Here is a 21,740-nt window from a genome sequence, read left to right as displayed (position 1 = left end):
TCTTGGTAATCTGAATGTCAGAAGGCCTGGTTCTTTTGAATGTGATATTATCTTAGCAGGAAGGCATATTGTAAAGTTATGGACATCAGATGGTGATGCTGTTAGTAATAAACCTACTGTTTTCCTCTGCAGTGTGGACCAATGTAGAGCCCCGGTCAGTTCCAGTCTTCCCCTGGCATTCGTTGGTCCCTTTCCTGGCACCCACCCAATCAGATGCTTCTTCTCAGCCAGGAGAGGGCCCGCACCCAGTCAACCACCCCCAGGCAGCCAGTCTGAAGACAGGTACTGAGTACATTTATGCCTGACCTAACAGCTCTTAAAATGTGTTTAATTTTATATTCTTTGTATTTTAACTGTGTTTTGAATACTACATATTGTTTACTTTATCCTGAACAAGCATCTCTTTGTTGTTCTTCCTCAGAGTGTCAGGGGGTGGCAGCGCTGTCACAGGAACCTGCAGAGGCACCTCCCACCGTAGAGAGAGGTCCCGTGTCCCGGCCTCTCCCCTCTTCTGATGAGCCGCCTCCAGAGAAGGAGAAAGGGGAAGCAGAGAGGGAGAGGCCTGACAGTGAGACAGAAAGTGACGTGGATGACCCGTAAGTGCAGTTGTTTTTGTTCTACAGTGATTGTATGTGCAAAGCTGAGAGGTTAGCTGAACATATAAAGATACACACTGCACATACACCCTTATCAGTCTCCTTATTTAAAAGTGGTTATGTATTTGTCCAAGTCAGCCTTCACAGTAATTTTCTGTGTGGTACTGTGTACCCACACATACAGTAAGGGAGTGTGATATTTTCTGTATCCTCGCGCTAATTTGGGCAGAAGAGCTCAATGCCAGAACAAAGCAGATGGGAACAAAAGCATTCCATCTCTGGGCTCTATCACTATATGAAAGGCAGTGGCCAGGCTGTCAGCCATTGAAATGGATGAGCTATCTGCTGAAACTGCTGATGTATCTCATGGGAAATGAACTACTTGTGCTCTGTGTCTACATCTGATCTACAAGATAAATAATACCAGTTATGGAGTAAGGTTTTTTTTTTTTTTTTTTATATTCAAGAGGGAATGAGAAAATGGTGTATGCCTGCATGTGCACATTTTCCCCAAATAAAATATCTAATAAAGATAACAAACAGGGCTGTTTTTCGTCCCCTTTCAGCTTCCTTCCAGGAGTTGTACCAGAGCAGCCCCTCTCTACATCGCCAGTTAAGAGGCGCACTCAGTCCCTCAGTGCGCTGCCCAAAGATGGAGATAAGAGCAGCCCTGGAAAGGTAGTCTTTTCTCTGCTCCCACCAGAACAGATCAAAACTATCAATGTTCCTTTTACTAAATTGTGTAATGTAATGTAATATCTCTCAATATTTTTTGCTTACTCTTGCAGAGGGAAAAGGACCACATCCGGCGACCAATGAATGCATTTATGATTTTCAGTAAGCGCCATCGAGCATTGGTGCACCAGCGGCACCCAAACCAGGACAACAGGACAGTTAGCAAGATTCTCGGGGAGTGGTGGTATGCTCTGGGCCCTAAAGAGAAACAAAAGTACCATGATCTGGCCTTCCAGGTACACAGATGCATTTTCAGAAAATTTCAGAACCGTGACATTTGACTTAATGCTTCTGTGCTAACCTATAGTGCACATACTATATTTTTGGCTTATTTTTCACTTACTCCCTCCTTGTCCCTTCTCTTGGTCCCAGGTAAAAGAGGCCCACTTTAAGGCGCACCCAGACTGGAAGTGGTGCAACAAAGACAGGAAGAAGTCCAGCTCTGAAGGCCGTGGGGTTCCAGGGGGCAAAGACATCAGAGAGAGGAGCATGTCTGAGTCCACAGGTTGGTTTATACAACATACACATGTATATTTTTGTAAGATCTATCATTTACAGTGATCTTATCCTTTCCAGTCCTCTAATAGTCCTCCTTTTTACCGCATTGATAGAGCCCCATTCGGTGGAGCTGAAGGGGGTTGTTCCAGGTTTGGTGGGCGTGTCTGAAAGGAGTACAGGAGAAGGTCATGTGGGCCAGCTTACCCGTCCCAGAGCCTTCTCTCAAAGTGCCATGCACAACCTGGAGCGAGGTGACAGGGGTAATACACAGGCCCTGGCAGAACTAGCACAGGTAAGAGAGGAGCGCATCTCAAAGACCTGGAAAGTTGATTTTGTAATATGCAGTTTTGAATTATACATTACATAAATTGAAGACCATTATCACAGCTGGAGACATGAACAGTATTTTACTGCTGTTTTTCAAATGTAGTTGGTTTTTTAATGGAGTCGCTGCAACAGAAATAGTTTTCTCTGGCAGATTTACTTTTCACAAACATGAGAAAAATGTTTTTTAACAATGTGGCAGTTGTGACTGTGGAATACTGGACATTTTCCTGTGGTATCTCTGTAGGAAATCTCTCCCATTTTGCATAAAATACACAGAAGACACATTGACACATGGCATCTCCAGATATAAAACACACCAATGAGAAGTCACTGGCACTTTGTTTCAAAAGCTTCTCTGCTACGGAGTCTCTAACTTTATTTTTCAGATGTGCGGGGATGGTGGCAGTCAGTTTTCAAGTCATGCCCAGCAATCCCAGCGGGGGGTCAGCGAGGACATGACCAGTGACGAGGAGCGCATGGTCATCTGTGAGGAGGAGGGAGATGATGATGTCATCGGTGAGTAATCAGACCTACTCTACTCATGAACCCAATTGTTAGATTAGGGTTATCTAAGTGTTATTACACTGCTTCCACTGACCCAGTTTGTACATTTCTTGGAACTGAATGTGGAAATCTTATTCAGTGGTACAATAACATTCTCACTCAGAAGTAGCAGATCATGTCAGCAGTGATGCCCTTGTGTTAAGATTTTGTGACACTATTATTACTTTATTACATTATTACATTACATTATCACCTTACTTCTTAATATAGCTTACAATATGGCTAAATTGTTTCCAGTTTTTAACCACTTACATATTTTTCTTTTAAAGATCTGATTGTATTGAGAGCTGAACACTTAAGTAAATCCTGACTTGAATGGATTATAAATTGTAAGGAACGTCAAGTGTAGCTGTAGTGTATTTTTTTCTTTTTCACAGAGGACCCTTATCCTAGCAGTTCCATAGACCTCAAATGTAAGGAGCGGGTGACTGACAGCGACAGTGAGAACGGTTCTGGAGACGAAAGTGATCGGAAGGTAACCAGCTTTCTCTCCTGTTATTGAGCCTTTCAGTGTATCTCATACACTGTGACTTGTAACTTTTTGCCCTCAATTATATTTGTGTTTCTCAAAATAATTTTCTGTCTTTCTTTTCAGAGAGTTTTTGCTCCAGTCATTTGCTCCTCTACATTAACATCTTCTTCGCACCATACACCTCATGGCAGGAGTGTCTCACTGTCCTCTTACCCCACCAGCAAGCGTTATGATGAGGGGAGATCAGGAGGGGGAGGGTTTTCAGATCACAGGAGGAAGGAAAGAGGAGAGGGAGAGGGTAAGGACACATTTGGGGGGGAGGGAGGAGGAGGAGTGCAATCCACCTCTCTCTCCCTCTCTTCTGGCCAGTCAGTCATATCGACTTCTCCAGCTGGAGGGCCTCCATCCTCATCAGTAGGTTCACTGGGTGCAAACTCGCTCCTGGGCATTGGCGCGGTAAGGGTGGCCTCTACGGTGGTGACCAATGTAATGCGTCCTGTTATCAGCACACCGCTCCCCATCGCCAGCAAACCTAGAGATGGAGGCACGTCATCCAGCCCGCATCCACCAGAGAGGAAGTCCCTCACTCCCCAGCAACAGCCGCAACTTCTAATTGGTTCAGGACCAGGAGGTGGGGCTGCAGCCACAGGGGGTGGGTACTACTCTTCATCATCACCTAATCCCGTAGGTGCAGGCATTGGCTCAGGTGGTGTTGTGACGAATTTAGTGTTAGGAGGGGCTCTGTCTGCTCAATCTGCTGTACAGCTCATCACCCCCTCCCCCCAGCCTCAGCCCACACATCACCATGTGCTTCCCTCCACTGCTGTTTCAGCACCGCATAGCCAAACCAATGGGCCCCTGCCTCTGCCTCTGCTTCAGCCCCAGTTCCTCCCCGCCTCCTCCCTAGCACCCCATGGGGGTAAGGCCATCACACAAGTTCAGTACATCCTGCCCACCCTACCTGCCAACACCCACCCCAAGAGTCCACCTCAACAGCTCAACCAGCCAACCAGTATCTTCAACCTGCCCACAGCTCCACCCACACATGTGTCCCTGGCCAATGGAAAGCAGCAGGGTACAAGTTCACTGACAGGATATACGTCCAGCTCAGCAGTGGGAGTTGTCAGCCCTGGAACTAGAGGTGAGAGTTTTAGAACAGCAGTCATCACAGTAACTGCTTGATTCCACTGGGAAACCGTGTGATGTGGCCACCGGAGCTGATCGCAGCTGTTCTAGACAGTGCTTGTGATTCCACCAGAAGCACCGCAGCGTATTACAGCAGTCCCAGTAGTGTCTCTCCGCAGAGAGTGTATGGCTTGTCTATTTTTGATCGACGACCGCAACCATCCATGTCAAGCAGCACAGAGCAGATAACGCAGACAGGAAGCCAGACACAGAAATTGTATAGAGAATCCGGTCATTTTCCAAAATAGAAGACCCGGTGCCGTCCCCTGATGGTAAAAATTAAGCCATTTAAGTACGTAGTGTTGCACATAAATCAAGCAATAATGTCCAATTCAACAAAATCTGGCGGGCAAAAGGCTCTGCCCCTGGCACTGTTTTTGGTGGGGCATGAAGCCACGTGTACGATGGGCCAAAACAGTGTCGCAGAAGTGATGTTACAGAGCTGTTCTTGGTGGAATCAAGGAGTAAGGCAAAGTTGTGACAATGCCTTTGATACATATAGTTGTTATTCTGCGGTAACTCTTAATAAAATACCCATTCTCCCTCTTTCTCTTTGCCTCAGTGCAAACACAGTCTCCAGTGCTCCAGGGTAAAATGTTTGTTCCCATGGCAACAGTTCGGACTGCACCAGCCCCTGCCCAACAGTTTCCCATTGTGGCTCCACCTCTTCCTGTCCAGAACGGTGCTCAGACTGGAAGCAAGGTCAGTGAGTGGAGACACAGAGAACTTCAAAAATTAAAATGTCCATTTTGTTAGTTATTCTAAGTTGTTCAGTTGTGTTCCTTTCTTTATGGCTTCCACTTTTCATGCCTCTCCAGATCATCCAGATTGCTCCGATGCCTGTGGTCCAGTCCCAGCTTCCTCAGGGTGGAGCAGTCCACCCTGCCAGCCCCTTCCCTGTAACAGTGGGCACAGCAGCTGTTGTGGCTCCAGGATCAGCCCACTCTCAGGCTGTACTACTGCCACCAGCCCCTACCAGGTAGGAAATAACAAACTAAGATGAGAGAATGAATATGGATCCTCTACGCCTTGACCCTATGCCACCACCCTTTTGTGCTTTTTGTGACATAGTAACATCTGGCTAACAACATCTCAAATAGCAATTTTAAGTAACTGTGGGCTCAAATAGTGCAAATAAGTTGTCAGTCACAACAGTTATCCTAAATTGACTGTGAAATGCTTTTTCTGTAATTGCCTGCTGAGACTAAACTCACCCACCTGCCACTGACAGAAGACATGCACTTCACAGTTTAAATGTACAATCAATTTAAGATGCTGCTTCCATGTTTACAAGTGTTTTTTTTTTTTTTTCCCACATAAGTCACTCTGGCCTAATTACGACTTGGCAGTAACATTTCAAAACTCTTTCTACCTGGCGGGGTCTAAATACAATGCAGTCACTATATTGCAGTCAGAAGACAAAAGTTATGATCTAAATGCATGACTGATGCTGTCTTCTTAAGATAGCTGTGTAATAAATTTAAAACATAGACCCAATCATTATTTCTAATGAGCATGAAAATCTGTTAATAAACGTTTTCCCAAACAAAATGCTGTACATGAGCCAATTTTGAGGTAAAAAGAGATGCTCTCTTTTCATTTCAGGTGAGCATGTAGTTTATTTTCATAGCATTGCAGCGTAACAGAGAAAATCTGCCTCGGAAAATCCCATTCATCACATTACAGCCACGTTGCCCTAAATTTCCAACTTCCTTCATTACAGCTGCTTATAAGATAAATTAATTTAGATAAAGGCTTTACCTACAAATTAAAAAGCATGTGAGCAAAATAAGACATGAGCTGAGAGCTAAATCTGAACTTGAAAATCTTTTATCTACTTTCCACTCTGAAACTCTAACAGCTTTGAGGCTGTCAGCTCGTGTTAAATGTGCCTAATTCTGTCTAATGAATTCAGTTTATGACCAGTAGGGTTACTAAAGCAGGGGCGAGCTTCCTCTCAGAACTGTAGATGGTTGACAGTCAGTGAGGATAAACTGTTTTCATCACTGAGGTAGTCTGTGTGAAAGCTCATCTTCCTTGATGGCATTATTTTCCAGTCCAGTAGTGATGCATCACGGGGAGCAGGGAAAAAAGGATTTTAGTGTTCCCTCAGTGCTTGGGCATGGCATCTCTCTCCATAACATGTTTGAGTCGACCTGGAACATTCTATAATGGAGATCTGCGTTTGAAAGCCCAAAAGCAATTTTTTTTTTTACAGATGGATGAACCCAACAATGCTACAGATCAGATGTCTGTAAGGGGCTATAAACAAATTACGTGCCTGTAGAGCTTGACTCAGCTCTGACAAACAGGCTCCCATTTATGAGCATATGCCAGCATCACTTATCCTACTCCAGGTTACTGTTGATCTCAGTAGTGGTTCTATTATTGTTTCTTTCTGTGTCATAGTTGAGGTTACATGAACCAAATATTTTTTTTCATATGATGAAAATCTTCTCCTGTGCACATGATCTAGAATAAATATTTCAAAGAATTATATTTGAAAGATGGAGCAGCTTTAAGCACCATTTTTTGGCTTACTGCTGTGCTTTCTAGTAAAGCAATGTTTTTATCAGCATACTAATCCTTTAGTTATTAAATGGAAGACAGCAGCCGCTCATGGGAATACAGTGATTCAGAATCTCCATAGAACTAGTAAACATCTCTTCACCAAAGATAAATCCCCTCTAACCATCTTGGACTTGAATTGGGTGAGCATGCACAGAAATAGTGTATTTGCCTCAAAAATAGAAAACAAGCAATCAAGGAGCGTTTACATGACAATCCTCACCCTTTGGACGGATAAAAGGTTTATTTAGCCATTTCAGACAGAATGACATACCTTTCCAAATGGGCCAGTTTATGCCTAATGAGGTTTTAAACGAGCAGTTTTATTTTGGGTGGAGTTTTTATTGTAGTTATTAGTGGGATAAAAAGCTCCATGTGAACGCAGATAATATCAACTAATGAAGCTTTTGCTCATTACTGTTTAACAGGTTGTTAACAAAAACATAAATGTCTTTTCCTTGTAATTTATCGGTCAAGTAACTCCAGTTGCATTCTGGTACTTAATATGGGATAAATAATATATAAGGAAGTTGTATTGTGTCCAGATTTTTTAAAGCATACCGAGCAGACTATACGAGAAACAAAACTCCGGCAGGGGTGCAGCTGTAGCAGTGCAGCTCTATTCTGGATGTGTTAGTCATGCTGCTGGTGGCCCAAGTTGCCTCTGCCTGCCACCCCCACACTACCTCTCAACTTCTAGCACACACACACACACACACACACACACACACACACACACTCACACTCACACTCACACTCACTCACACATAGCAATAGTCATCCAGTGCTGTTCGCTGTGATGTACACTCACCCACTGACCCTCACTGCAGCACTTCTTTTTTTGTCTTCCTCTTTCCTTCTAATCATGTCTCTGTTCTCTTCATTCCTGTTCTGGCTCATTATTGTAACCTGACACATTCTGTCACCGCTACTACACCTTTCGTGATATATTTTTCATTACAAAACTGTCATCCTCCTTTCTTCGCTCTCCATGTTTTGTCTTCATTTTTATTTCTATTCTTCATATTTCTCTCCTCTAATCACCTCTCCACTTTCTCTACTTTCCGTCCAGGATCACCTATGTCCAGTCCACGCCAGGGGTCCCATCCACTCTGCCTCTGGTCTCCACGACAACGGGCTCTTCCACCACACAGCAAGCCCTGCCAGTGGCTGGATCTGCATATGTTCCATCGCCCCTAGCAACACTCGGGTTCACAGCCATTGCACCACCTGGACAGGCGCTGGTTCAGCCACTGATTGCAGGTCAGTGCTGTTGAGAGCTGAATTCACATGTTCTATTATTTACATATTAATTCTGTATTTCTAATGTTTTCGGGTTGCCGTCCTTCTGTTCCCGTCTTGTGAAGGAAGTATCTCAGGAAAGCCTTGAGGGAATTTCTTCAAATTTGGTACGAGCGTCCATTAGGACTGATTCAATTTTGTCAAGGTCACTGTGACCTCATGTCCGTCCCATTCCTCTGGAGGTGATGTCTCAGGGAACGCCTTGATGGAATTTCATTGGCACAAACGTTCACTTGAACTCAAGGAAGAACTTACTTTTGGCCATAACTCAAGAATCCATATACTTATAATAGGATATAATGATAACATTTTATATATCCACTACATGATACTGTTTGGCTCTACTCAACTTGACACACTTGTGGTACCAGGTACTTATCTTATTTTTGTTTTCCATGTAGTACCCCCTTAATATAGGTGAAAGTATTAGTTCATTGTCTTAGTGACGCTGTGTATAACATCATCATCTGCAGCGTGACAAACTAGCTTAGAATTCATAAACACTGTGTGTCTCTTTCTGTGCAAGGCTATTTGAACAGGGCACGGTGCTAAAATAAAGTCTAATACATTTTTAGATGAATAATACAAATAATATAATACATGTAATTTGAGTTCTACGACTTTAGCCTGTTTAACCAAAACAGATTTGTATTTAACTCTGTTAGCTCAAAAAACTCCCCTCAGATACAATTCTAAAACGGTTTTAAACTCTTACATAAAATAACAAAATCTACAAACAAAAGATAAAAGACAAATAGAAAAAAAGAAGAAAAAGGTAAAGGCTTGTGTTTCCATTGAATTGTAAAACACTGGGTGTACACCGACATTTTATTCGTCAAAATCTTGGGTGGTCAGTAGTTATTGATGTGTTGCACAACATTTCAACCAATTTTAGTAAAGACCAGCAGTGTGACAGCAGGACCAGCTGACAAATCTGGACCAACAGGTGGAAAGAGAGACTGAATCACTAACTGGCTGTATGAATCTGCAATAAAGGGTCATAGATCATCACTGCAAGTGTTACAGATGGTGAAAAGAATATTTAGCCTCCTTTTCTTTATCTCCTTTTTTGGTTTCCTTCATCCAGGTCAGCCACCGCTCCTTGCCCCAGCTCAGTCTCCATCGTCCTCGACCTCAGCCCCTGGCTCAGGCAGCCAGATAGTCACTGCCATCTACCCTCCTTCACCTAGCGTCACCATGGCAACAGGGGTGGTCTCCATGACAGCAGTACCCCCCAGCGTGGTCTACTCCGTCTCAAGCCCTTCCAGCGCTTCCCCCCACATCCTGTCCAAACACACAGCAACCCCGACCACAATCACGCACACACATCCGCAGCTCCTACTGGACAGACAGGCAGACAGGCACCTACCTCTGGACAGACCTACAGATCGACAAACTGACAGACAGGCTGAGAGGCAGACAGAACTGCTGATGCATTCGGACAGACAGTTGGACAGACAGTTGGAGAGGCAGTTGGACAGACAGTTGGAGAGGCAGGCGCAGACCTCCAGCACTAGCAGCTCAGTGGCACCTCCCAGTGGCTCAGTTGTGTCCATAAGACCCTGCAGTCCTCCACTTCAAATCCAAACACCTGGTACCTTTTTTTATTAAATACCTGATCTACGAAGTTGTAATGTATAGTGAATTATTTTATTTACCGGTAATGGATTTTTTAAACTTTTCTTTATCTTTCTGTTATACAGGCAGCACACCAGGTACACCCAAACTAACCCAGCTTCCAGTCAGAACCCCTCAGAAGGTGAAGGCAACGGTGGCAAACATCCCTGTGGGCAGCTACGAAGGAGGAGGCCGAGGAAAAGAGAGAGAGAGGGAGAAGGACAGGGAGAGAGAGAGGGAGCGGGAGAGGGAGCGAGAGCGGGAAAAGGAGAGGGAGCGAGAAGCTGCAGCCACGAGTAATTTCTCCTTCGATCCTGAGTCTCCATCAACATATTCTGCTGAGGAGCCGCCATCCTCTGACAAACCCCTGGAGGGCTCCAGTGCAGCGGACTCCTCTGACACACGGAACAGGGAAAGCACAACCACCAAAGAGGTGAGAGGACCATCACACACTGGCTTTCAGCTCTAACACAAGAAAAACTAACCCAGTTGTTGTTGATGAATAACATATCTGTAACATTGAATGAAATGCTTAAATTGAACTTTCTTTGCAGGCTGGATGGAAGGAGTCCCTCCCCTCCTCTCCTCTCCCCCCTCCATCAGCCACAGAACCCACCCTGCCACCCCCACAGACTGACAAAGACGGCCCTACACCCAAAAAGGTCAAAGCCCGCCCACCCCCACTTAAGAAGACTTTTGACTCTGTGGACAAGTGAGTTAACACCTTTTGTGAATCTTTTGTGTAAGGTTTCAGAAATTCTTGATGGACAGTGTATATATACTGTATATTGTGTGTGTGTGTGTGTGCGTGTTGGTCTGGCAGGGTGCTGTCAGAGGTGTATTTTGAGGAGCGCTTTGCAGAGCTACCAGAGTTTCGGCCTGAGGAGGTTTTGCCTTCACCCACCCTGCAGAGTCTGGCCACTTCTCCCCGCGCCATTCTGGGCAGCTATCGCCGCAAGAGGAAGAACTCTACAGGTTTCACTCACATTTTATGCATTTTAAGATACTCTAAGTGGATTTGGAGCACTGAAGTTGCTGTTTATGAAAGCAAAGTTAGAACAATCTCTATACTGTTTATTTGCTAAAGGAATAAGATTCGGTTAATACACTGTTTTACAGATGTTACACAAGTATCAGTTTTTTTTTTGTTTTGCAAAAGCTCCACAGTATATTGATACCTTTTTAAAACTGGTAATTACATATAAATATCACATTGTGTTGTGTCCTCTGTGTGCTTCTAGATTTGGACTCAGCCACTGACGATCAAGTCTCTCCTAAGAGGAAGAGTCGGCGGCGCTCAAGCTGCAGCTCGGAGCCCAACACGCCCAAAAGTGCCGCCAAGTGTGAGGGAGACATCTTCACCTTCGACAGAGCAGGTAACACACAGGGAAGGGCCATAATGTTGATTATTTTAATGACTAAAAACAATAAATAACAGGGTAACAACTCCAAGATTTTTCGTTATTTTGTTATGGACGTACATATCCTAATACTAGGTGACTTATTAGTGAGCCAGTCTCTGCATGGTGCATTGCAAAGTTAACTTTTTCTAGTCTTACTAGTCTAGTCTACTTTTATAGTATATATTTTACTTTTTTGCCATAAATAAAAACATCAGACGAGGCAATACAGTTAAATATGTCAAGTAAACATCTAAGAATTTATAGTCTAACAAAAATTGTTTGATGTTGTGATTAAGCAAGAAAGTTCTGTCTTTAACTTTTAAAACAGTAGTTCTTCTGTATTTTTCCTCCTTGGTTTCACCTTTTGGAGTCTTATCACCGCTGATAGGACCTGAAGGGACATAAACAAAGATGTAAATAATTGTGACTAGTTTCCTGAAGACTCAACCAACTCCACCTGTTTGTCCCTTTCACAGCCACAGACGGGGAAGACATCCTGACAGAACTGGAGTTTGAAAAGGTGCCGTACTCCTCCCTGCGAAGAACCCTGGACCAGAGGCGAGCACTGGTCATGCAGCTGTTTCAGGAGCAGGGCTTCTTTCCATCAGGTAAGTCACAGACACACATTATACAAGCATTTTCAGAATGATTTGTTTCACTTGCAGACTTTCATTCATGTTGTCTTTCTGTTTCCAGCTCAGGCCACTGCAGCCTTCCAGACAAGATACTCTGATATATTTCCAACCAAGCTGTGTCTGCAGCTGAAGATCAGGGAGGTCCGGCAGAAGATCATGCAGACGGCAGCCCCCTCTGATGCCTCTGGTTTAGGCATCCCCGACTCAACTGGCTCCCTCCCTGGACCCTCTGGCTCCCAGTCAGGAGAAGGATCTGTGAGAGGATGTGGGGAGGATGAAGAAGAGGAGCAAGGGACAGAGGCGAGCCCAGAGGATCCCCGTGACTCACAGGACTCTTCTAGATGAGGGATGCTGACAAATTAGATTGACCAATCAGTGACTGTTGACATCACACCTTCCCACCCCCTACACCCTTTCACACTTTACTTTTTTTAATCCACACTTTTAACTCTCCTCTGGTCAAATCCTGATTTCTTTCCACCGTCAGCAGACAAACCTGTGAGTGAGAGATGTTTGTAGGCAATGTTGGGACTTTACTTTATGTAATGTGTGACCCTTGTACCAAAAAAAAAGGACACGTGAAAGACAAGTGGCACAAAAACTACCACAACACACACACACACACACACACACACACACACACACACACACACTGCACACAAACTTTCATTTGGCTCAAACACACTGAAAGCAAACATGCATGTTTTGAAGTACTTGGAAGTACACATATTGTTTTTAAAATGGCCCGACACACACCAAAAGCATTGGAGGCATGTCACTTTTGGTGCATGTTGGGCCATTTGAAACAATAGGCGTACTTCAGAACGTGCATGTCAGGCACTTTCGGTGTATTCGGGCCATTCCCACACTTGAATTAGCATTCTGTATTAACCACCTTGGAGAAAGCTCTCATCGATGCCAGTGAACGAAGGACCATTGTGTGCAGCTGCACTCATTTGCCTTGAAGAAGAAAGGGTTCTCCTTTTGGAAGGAGAGACCTGCTTAACCCATTCTGAGACGGTGAAAAGTCAGCAGTTTTAAAAACAAGGACATTATGTGTTTGGATATTTGTTTTTAATTGGGTTAGAGGAGTAAAAGCAGCAAGTATCTGCTTGAGAAACAAGCTGTATGTAGACTTAACTGTTGTAAGCTTGTGTCTTGTTTCTGCTGACATTAGGGGGCTGGGCCCTCAACAGCCGGAAACTATTTGATTTGACAAGAGAACTCATTACTATGGACCTGGAAAGATCATTTTCTCCATTTTATTGCTCACATGTAAACCTTCAGGGGAGGTCTACCAGGGGTGACTGAAAAAAATGACTGAAACTTAAGTGGACTTCTGGCAGTGCCATCATTCCTGCAATTACCTGTCTGGCCAAGTCCTCCCTTCTTGCGACTGTCCCTAGCACATGCCAGTAGGTAGGAACCAAGCATTCCTGTGCCTCTCATTCGCTAGCCATGAAGGAAGGAGGTGGGTCAGAGTCAACGGGCACATCCTGGCTCTTAGTTGTAGAGGTCAGGCTGATACGGCCTTAAACCTCTATTGCCAAGCAGTTTTATTAACTTTTTTAAAAAATAATTTGATTTGAATTTAACATGTCATATTCAGTTTGTTGTACTGTTCCTATGGTTATTATTATTAGTCCTCATATCATTGCAGTGAAACATGGTCCTTCTGTTTCCTTCATTTCTACCAGCTGTTGATTTCTTGTACTAGTTTTTTATATATATATATATAATTTTGGAGGCAGGTGAGAGATGCTACTCCACACCTGTACAGTTCCTCCATTGTAGTCTTCCCTCGACTGGCCTCTCACCTCAGCAAGGAGCTGTGGTGCAGTTATTTTTATTGTTCATTTTAAAGAGGAGGACAAACACAATGTGGACCTTTATATTCTTTCAAACAGTAATAAGCCGTATGTTTTTAGACAACCCTGTATGCCTCTCTGTCCCTCGCTAAGTTTGATTCTATAGCCTCAACACTTGTACATCTCCTTCCTCCACCTCTTTCCTCCCCTCCTTCCTCCCTTTGTCACTTTATTGCTCTCTCCAGACCTCCTTTTTAGGCAGACGGAGAGAAAATTATGGGAAGTGAGGGGAGGGTAATGAGTCAAAGAGAGCTAGTAGGATCTAATACTGGTTGTGTCTTTGTGCAAGACTTGGTTGTGTTGTAAATAATTACTGTAGAGTCAGTAGACTCATTATATTATTGATAAGGAAAAATCTGTCATTGAACATAAGTTGACTTTTAAGACACCCATTACCGGAAGTAAAACACATTAAATGGAAAAACAATAATAAATATGGCTATTAATGTTTTTGTGTTATACTCCTTGTTTTGCTGTTCCAGTATACAAGAGGGGAATTTATATGAATAATTTAAGTTTGTATCTGTATCTTTCAGTATGCAAATAAAAATAGGTGTTCAATTAAAGTGATTTTATCGCTGGCAATGTGAAAAATGGGTTTTCCTTAAGCAGATGTACAATACAGAGAGTGGTTGATGAAGTATATTTGTTGTACATTCCCTTTAAATGTAACTAGTTCACATCATCTCTACAGAGTCCAGACTCTAGGTATGTAAAGCTTCATATGATTGTGCTGAATGAGATCGTAGGTTGTTATGTTGAAAAAACATTTATTGATTTCACCTATTTACAACAGAATACTTTTGCTTGAACAGCACAAACCTTTTAAACAGAAGAAAAATCACGCCCATTCGATATAAACGATAAAATTAATCATACAAATGTCATCTGAGGCACAACCAATGGTCCTTATTCATAATAAATGCCAAATTTTAATGTGCATCATTTCAATCATATTTAATCCTGATCCCTCTCATAGCTTTGTAAAACAGGGAAGCTGACATACTTTGGTCTGTTTGCTGAACTCAATATGCAGTTTTATAATTTTTATAGCATTCTTGTCCAGTACATAGTCATCTGGTTTCAGTAAATCATTACACTGAACTGAACAACTTCACAGTAGTCACTTAGGCTTTGTTTCAGTCAGTATCCAGATTAGTACTGAACGCATCAATTTGGCAACAGCAGAGTAAATTCTAGTTTTTGTCCACTTAAAGTAAAAGTAGTCCTCAGAGGAGCTGCAGTCCATCCACAGCGACAGTGTCCATGGCGAGGCCGTTCTCCAAAGCCGTGTGATAGATCTCCAAGGCCTGCTCCAGAGGCAGCGCTCCTCCCTCGCTGGTCTCAATGATGGCTATGGTCTCGCCAAACTCATTACACATGATTGTAGGAGTGCCCTGTGCCTGCGAGGAAACACAATTCAGAGTGAGTTCATGAGTTCAACCAACAGTAGACTGCATACACACACATTTACAGGTGATGATAAAAGTTCATCCTCTCACTAATTTTAACTTGAAACTTTGACCTAAAAATAGTTTATTAAATGGTTAACTAAATAGGACTAAACTTGGTCGCTAAGGCAACAAGCTCATATTCATGCAGTGCTGTTTAATGGCAGTTTTTAGGGACCTGGTGATGCTTTCTGACCTGCTGAAGATCTGAGGTTTGGATCTGGATGAGCTGAGGCTGCCCATTAGCTAGTTCCACGGCCGAAGCATCCACCACTGCTACAGCAGAGCTGGTCTCCATGGCAGCTTGTGCAGCAGCCTCTTCATCCAGCCTCTGCTGCCTGGCATGGGTCTTTTTGTGGTTCCTCAGGTTGGAGAAGGTCTTGAAGGCTTTGCCGCACTGTGGACACACATGCGGCCGTTCGCCCGTGTGTGTCCGACGGTGTTCGGCCAGGTGCATACTCTGTATGAAACCCTTTCCGCACACCTCGCAGCGAAATGGTCGTTCACCCGAGTGTGTGCGCAGGTGCTCTCGCAGGTGTGTGTTCTGACGGAAGCGTTTGCCGCACACTTGGCAGGGAAAGGGGCGCTCACCGGTGTGGACTCGCTGGTGAAGTGCAACTCCGGAGGAAGACACAAACAGTTTTCCACAGACAGGACACTGGTGGGCTTTGGGCCGCTTCCCCGTGGTGCAACGCGGCCGCCCAGGGCCTAAGGCGAAGTGGCTCAGTCTGTGAAGTCGCAGATTGGCAGGAGAATTAAGCTTCTTCCCACAAATGTTACAGTCTAGACCCCCCCGCACAAGACTGGTTGAATCCCCTGGTTCTGTCTCTACTGTGGTTGAGGTGGAGGGCTCGGAGGTCTGATCTTTGCCAGACTCTGCTTGTTTGTCTGTCTCTTTGCCCATTTCTATCCCTGAACCAGCCTGCACCAGGGTGGGGTGCTGCTCCAGACAGTGGCTGTCTCGTTGCCTCCTGGTCAGGAAGCCAGCCTCACAGTGAGGACACGGGAAAGGGGCCGGAGCCCCTGGATGTTGTGTGTAGCGATGTGCTGCCAACTTGGTGGGCCAGCGAAAGGTGGCAGGGCAGTCCGGGCAGCACAGTGCTGCAGCATTGGAGTGCAGCAGGCTGTGCTGACGGAGGTTGGAGGACTGTGAGAAGGAGCGGTGGCAGACATCACAGCGGTACGGTCGCACACCAGAGTGAATGAGATTGTGCCTCATCAGATTGGCGAGAGATGAGAACGTTTTGCCGCAGTCAGAACACTGGAAGGGCCGCTCACCGGTATGAGTGCGGATGTGGTTACGCACGTGGATATGCTTCTTAAAAGACTTGCCACAGATGCCACAAATAAAGTTGCGCTCAGTCACATGAGACTTGCGTCGATGGTGAACTAGCTGCAGCTGGGAGGGAAAGGTCTTAGAGCATGAACGACAAGAAAAGGGGCCTTTGTCTGATGATGCAGCTGAAGCACCTTCCGCTGAGTCCGTGGAGCCAGACGTGACTCCTACACCAGTGTTATCCGGGGGAGCAGGGTTTGTAGCTAAGCCAGACTTGGTGGCGTCTTCCACCTGCTGGGGGTCATCGGTGTTACCTTCAGGTGGGGCTGAAACCTCCATGTTATTGTCCTCCCCGTTATTCTCCACTTCACCTCCTTCCACTTCGCTCTGAGAACTTGCCGTTGGATCTTCTTCCATTTTTTCTATCTCATCCTCAGTGAGAGGGGCCAGCAGCTTTATCTTCGACTCATCGGTGTGGGAATTCTTCTCTCTTGCTCTCTGTAGGATGGCGAGAGCAGAGAGCGATGCTCTTCTGGGAGCTGCGACCTGGAAGAAAACAGGCATATGTCAAATTAAAACGCCATACTACCCTGAGGTTGTGGACACAAGTGGGGGAATATGCTCTATTTTACTACCATGGAGACAGGGACGGGTGTGCCCGATGAATCACGGTTGAGGTGGGTCCTACGGTGGTAGAGGTATTTGGTCATGTTGGTGAAGGTTTTGTTGCAGAACTGACACTTGTGAAGGGGGTCTGCAGTGTGGGTCTTCCTGCAAGACACCAGGAGAAAAAGATGAAACAGATGGAAAAGAAATCAGCTGTCAGTGTCACTCACAGCTATCTCGGCTGCGGTGGTGCGTCCGAGCCTTTTACCTGTGCATGATTAGAGTCATCTCAGTGGTGAAGCCATTGCCACAGTCCACACACAGGTACCTGGCCACGCCTGAGTGTGTGCGCATGTGTGTCTGCAGTGACGTCGCCTTCTTGAACACCTTGCCGCACTCTGGACATTCATGCGTGCCCTGCTCGTGGACGCGTTTGTGAGCAGTCAGTCGGTTGACCGAGGTGAAGGTGCGGTTGCAGAGCTCACACTGTTGGGGCTTGGCCCAGACGGCTGCTTTCTTCTCTGCCACTCTAATCCTAATGTCCTCCACTTTCTCTGTAATCTCTTCCCTCCCTCGCACCTCCTCGAAGCCACTCATGACGCCTGGCTCTCCGCTCTCTTTGTCCTGACCAAGGAAGTGCTCTCCCTGGTGCTGGAGGAAGTCCTCTGGGGTCTGGAAAAGAAGGGAGCATTCTGAGCACTCATAAGGGTGGATCACCACCACCTCTGTTGGTTGTTGTTGCTGCTGCTGCTGCTGGGTGTCATCCTGGACACTAGAGGCCAACCTTAACTCCAGTCTCTGCACACCGTTCTCCAGCTTTGCTGAAGATCCTCGGGCCACAGCAGGCAACAGAGGGGGCAGCTTGGAGCGCCGCTGACTGGGAGTGTTGGAGTTGTCTGCCAGTGCTTGAGCTGTGAGAATCTGCAGGTGCATGGTGGCAGAGCCGGGAGTCGCTGTCACAGGGGGCAGCAGGGCGGATCGGGAGGGTGCAGCAAGTTTGGAGACAGACTGACGTTTCTTCTGTTGTTGTTGTTGCTGCTGCTGCTGGGCGAGCACCTGGAACATACACGCAGAAATGCAGAGAAAAGAACTTTCAAAGGGAGCAAAATCTTTAAAAAAAACAACTAATACTTCGTTAGGTGGTTACAATCCCAAAGTACCTGTGCCAAGATCTCTCCAGCCTGCTGCTCACTCAGCACGTAGTTCTGCACATTGTTCAGTGGAGTGACGGTGCCATCAGGCTGTAGCACATACTCCTGTTGCAAGGGACAAAAACATTAGTATTTTCAGTTAATCCAGTGCTACAGAAATAAAGCAATGTTTGATAATTGCTCTGTCAACAGTTTGGAACTGCCATCACTCTGATTCATCTCTCTTTTAGTTGATTATGTGATGCTTTGGAGACTGGATGTCTGCACAGCTACAGTACAGCTGTAGCACATCGGTCCGTGCTGGTCTACACAACCAAAATCATAAAGTCACTAAAGCAATCTGAATGCAGTCTAGAATATATGCCGCCTGACCCAAATTAAATGAATGCAAAGTCAGAAACTATCATGAGTTATCCTCTTCAGAAAACGATTTACAAAGTGTTTTTGCCATCAAGATATTTTAGGGAGAGTTTGCTTTTGTATTTGTAGAGAAATATTACCAGAAACTAGTACTGCTTTTGACTGCTGTCCAATATTATGAAGGAGTTGAGCACAGTGAAAAAATTACTGCTGTCACCAGTGTTACTGCTCAAATCTACAGTTGTTCCATCATCAACTTTACTCCTCTATAATGAGATTTGACCCAGTATTACAGTATTATCAAGTGTCTGTCGGTTTGCGTGTCAAATATGTTTTCTCACATCTCATGAAGCACACTGACTTCGCTTTGATGGTCTAAGGCAAGACTCCCGATAAAAAATGAAATGCATTTAAAAGCACAGCGTTAGCAAACACAGATCCAGTATTGGGATGTGAATGAGTCTGCAGAATATAGCCTCAATCATTCACTAATGCATGCTTTATATATTATTATTACTGCTCTATAACATGGTATTGGAACAACTACATTCAATTCAGGAAGCAACACATTTGAACAGACAAAGTAAGTGTTACTGTGGTAACAAGTCTGCACCAGTCAGTTTATTAAACTATCAATAACTGAGACGACTTTAGTACTCAGACATCAAAAGGTAAATTAATTCTGCTTTTCAGATTAAAACCAAAAACTGTTTCACAGTTATTATTAAGCTGAATAAGACCCTTACCATGGTCTCTGTGGTACTGTGTGTGCTGCTCCTGCTGTGGGTCCGCCGGTGCTCCAGCCAGGTCTCAGGTGAGTCAAACAGAGCCAGACAGTCCAGACACTGGTACTGGACAGGCCCCGACACCCCAGCCTCCGACCCTGCTTCCTCTGTCTCCAGAACCTCACACAGCTCTGGGGAACAGTCACACACATACACAGTTAGTGTTGTTTCTTACTCTCTCTTCCTATGACTAATACTAATAACGAATAAAGACTCCAAACTGTATCATACTGGATAAATGTATTTCCTAATAAAACATCCACAGAACAGCATCATGTGTAGATTATACATTATTAATCTCTCAACCCACACCAGGTTTTCACAGTTTCTTAAAACACACACAATCAAATCGCTCACCTTGGTGCTCCACCTCCATCCCTGCTTCTCTCATGTGCATCTCCTGGTGCTGCAGCAGTTCCTCCGGGTTCACGAGGAGGGTCCCACACTCCAGACACTGGTACTGCTGGGTTTGCCCTATCTCCGGGAGACCCTGGATAGTCATGACCTCCCCTTCTCCTTCTCCCTCTTGGCCGGTGTGGATCTGCTGGTGGATCAGCACATCCTCGAGGGTGTTAAAGAGCTGATGGCACTCACTGCACATATACTGGTGCTCCATGTACACGCCTTCGGCCTCCTCCTGCTGCTCGGCCATGCTGGCGTGTGACAGGCGAGCGTTAAACTGAAACTTCGCTGCTGTATCCGACGTATGAAGATCTTTGTGTCATCCAGAAGGCCAGTATAAAAGCACACCTGTGGTGAACAAAATAAGTAAAATAAGAACATGTAACACTGAAGGTGTAGTGCAGGGTATATGCAGGTGTTCTGCAAGTTGAATTTGGTTGGCGAGGGCCTGACATAGTTGTCCAATTTTCATGAGTGGATGGAGTCAGGAGTAAGGAATGCTCCACTCACAATGCATAATGATGTTGTTGTCTCTGTTGTCTGTGGGCCAGCATTGATTGCACAATCTGCACCTCTTCATTTAATCTCATAATGATCTTTACTCCCTGAAGTCGAGCAGCAGAAGTTCAGTGACAATGTGCAAACACTACTGGCCCATTTTTATGAGTGAACACAGAGCGTTTACCCTTAAATAAAGACACCACTCCTCCAGGCTGCACTACACCCCTGACTACATCAATACATAAATCAGCTGTTGTGTATTAGCCATTAAATGCTTCATATAAAGTCTCACACAACGCAGGCAGCAACGTTACATGTGTCATTAGTTCGTACAATATAAAAACACCCCCACAGGCACATTATGGGACAATCCCGCGAACAAACATCGCAATATTCAGCTGTTAGCTCGGGGAAGGCCCCGTGGTGCTAACGGTGCGACCACGACTCAGAAGTGTCTGATTTTTACACACAAATGTGATTCATATCTTTGTTTACAGTGTGTGATGGCATATGGAGAGCTGTTGGCGGCGCTCCCTCCGACACTGCAGACCTGTTTCTCGGCACCGCGGTTTCCTGACAGCCGCTGCCCGGTTCGTCGGGCGGTCCGTCAGGCGGCGCTACCCACTTTTCCCCGCAGCTCTCCGGCTACAACGGCGGGCCCTTCTTTCTCCTCACCTCTCATTTACTCTCGTTGGACAGTCCCTCGTGTAGGCATCGCTCTCGGTTCACACACGCGTTTGTCCTCTTGTTTGTCCCCGGTCACCATCCGTGGCGTGGACGTAATATAAAACTGTGAACGTGTCCGTGGGAAAAGACATTTCAAAGAGTGTAATGAAACGTTTGCCCGCCGATCGACTCCATTCCTGTGATACGAAGCCCCGCCCAATGCGGTAGCGTGAGCATTTCAGAGTGTGTGATTGGACGGGCTGACTGTCAGTCATAAAGTGTGCTTTACTGTCGGGAATTGTAGTTTTTGAGTTCAAATACATAAAGCAATTAAAACCACAGCAGCCAGTACTTTATTCAGTTATTATTAAATTAATTAAATACATTTGCCACCCCTCAGCATTATATATTTTTTTTATTGGGTTTTATTTTATTTTATTAATTATTTTTTATCTCTTTTATGTGTTTCTTGTTTCTTTGTGAGTACATATTTTAAGTTTTGTACACATGTAAACTAACTTTATTATAAGAAATAAAGAGTCATTTTTTTAAATCATTATTTATTTTATTTAAAATAATTTATTATTAAAATAAAATTTAAAATTTAAAAAATAAGTGTTTTTTCCTGACCCCCTTTTTTATTTTTATTTTTAATTTTTTTTTTTACAATTCATCATTAATTCTGTAAGTGTGTCCATAACGCATCTTCAAGAGGCACTGAGAGCCTTACTATTATATTATATTTCTCCGTAAACACGTCAGTGAGGACTCC

General features: G+C 44.8%; 2 protein-coding genes across 5 annotated transcripts in view; one reads left to right on the top strand and one right to left on the bottom strand.

Annotated features, from left to right (window-relative positions):
* Positions 1-13,148, top strand: part of cicb (capicua transcriptional repressor b) — a 36,207-nt gene extending 23,059 nt beyond the window's left edge. For 2 of the 3 annotated variants that reach the window (XM_051405967.1, XM_051405969.1), the window contains 19 exons: positions 133-282; positions 422-596; positions 1,163-1,274; positions 1,385-1,567; positions 1,704-1,836; positions 1,943-2,121; positions 2,543-2,672; positions 3,098-3,195; positions 3,316-4,333; positions 4,940-5,079; positions 5,196-5,356; positions 8,018-8,208; positions 9,335-9,841; positions 9,951-10,297; positions 10,419-10,578; positions 10,681-10,839; positions 11,106-11,240; positions 11,744-11,875; positions 11,964-13,148. In XM_051405967.1, the coding sequence (XP_051261927.1) occupies positions 133-282; positions 422-596; positions 1,163-1,274; positions 1,385-1,567; positions 1,704-1,836; positions 1,943-2,121; positions 2,543-2,672; positions 3,098-3,195; positions 3,316-4,333; positions 4,940-5,079; positions 5,196-5,356; positions 8,018-8,208; positions 9,335-9,841; positions 9,951-10,297; positions 10,419-10,578; positions 10,681-10,839; positions 11,106-11,240; positions 11,744-11,875; positions 11,964-12,247 (4,394 nt within the window). In that variant the 3' untranslated portion in view covers positions 12,248-13,148. The remainder of the gene's footprint in view (positions 1-132; positions 283-421; positions 597-1,162; positions 1,275-1,384; positions 1,568-1,703; positions 1,837-1,942; positions 2,122-2,542; positions 2,673-3,097; positions 3,196-3,315; positions 4,334-4,939; positions 5,080-5,195; positions 5,357-8,017; positions 8,209-9,334; positions 9,842-9,950; positions 10,298-10,418; positions 10,579-10,680; positions 10,840-11,105; positions 11,241-11,743; positions 11,876-11,963) is intronic. The other variant, XM_051405968.1, reaches the window with a different exon arrangement.
* Positions 13,149-14,520: 1,372 nt separating this feature from the next.
* On the bottom strand, positions 14,521-21,180 carry znf526 (zinc finger protein 526). 2 transcript variants are annotated; one of them, XM_051406000.1, is made up of 8 exons: positions 20,978-21,180; positions 19,757-20,149; positions 19,361-19,530; positions 18,264-18,359; positions 17,372-18,159; positions 17,133-17,268; positions 15,418-17,043; positions 14,521-15,173 (listed from the first exon to the last, which is right to left on the bottom strand). In XM_051406000.1, the coding sequence occupies exons 2-8, from the start codon at positions 20,049-20,051 to the stop codon at positions 15,000-15,002; spliced, it is 3,285 nt and encodes a 1,094-aa protein (XP_051261960.1). In that variant the 5' UTR covers positions 20,052-20,149; positions 20,978-21,180; the 3' UTR covers positions 14,521-14,999. The 2 variants fall into 2 exon arrangements, with proteins under 2 accessions (XP_051261960.1, XP_051261961.1); XM_051406001.1 differs by having other exon boundaries at positions 14,521-15,167.
* Positions 21,181-21,740: the final 560 nt, after the last annotated feature.

This window comes from Dicentrarchus labrax, unplaced genomic scaffold, assembly GCF_905237075.1.
Source record: "Dicentrarchus labrax unplaced genomic scaffold, dlabrax2021, whole genome shotgun sequence".
In the NCBI taxonomy this organism is placed as follows: domain Eukaryota; kingdom Metazoa; phylum Chordata; class Actinopteri; family Moronidae; genus Dicentrarchus; species Dicentrarchus labrax.
Note: the sequence above shows the minus strand (reverse complement) of the source record. Positions and strands in the feature narration are given on the sequence as shown.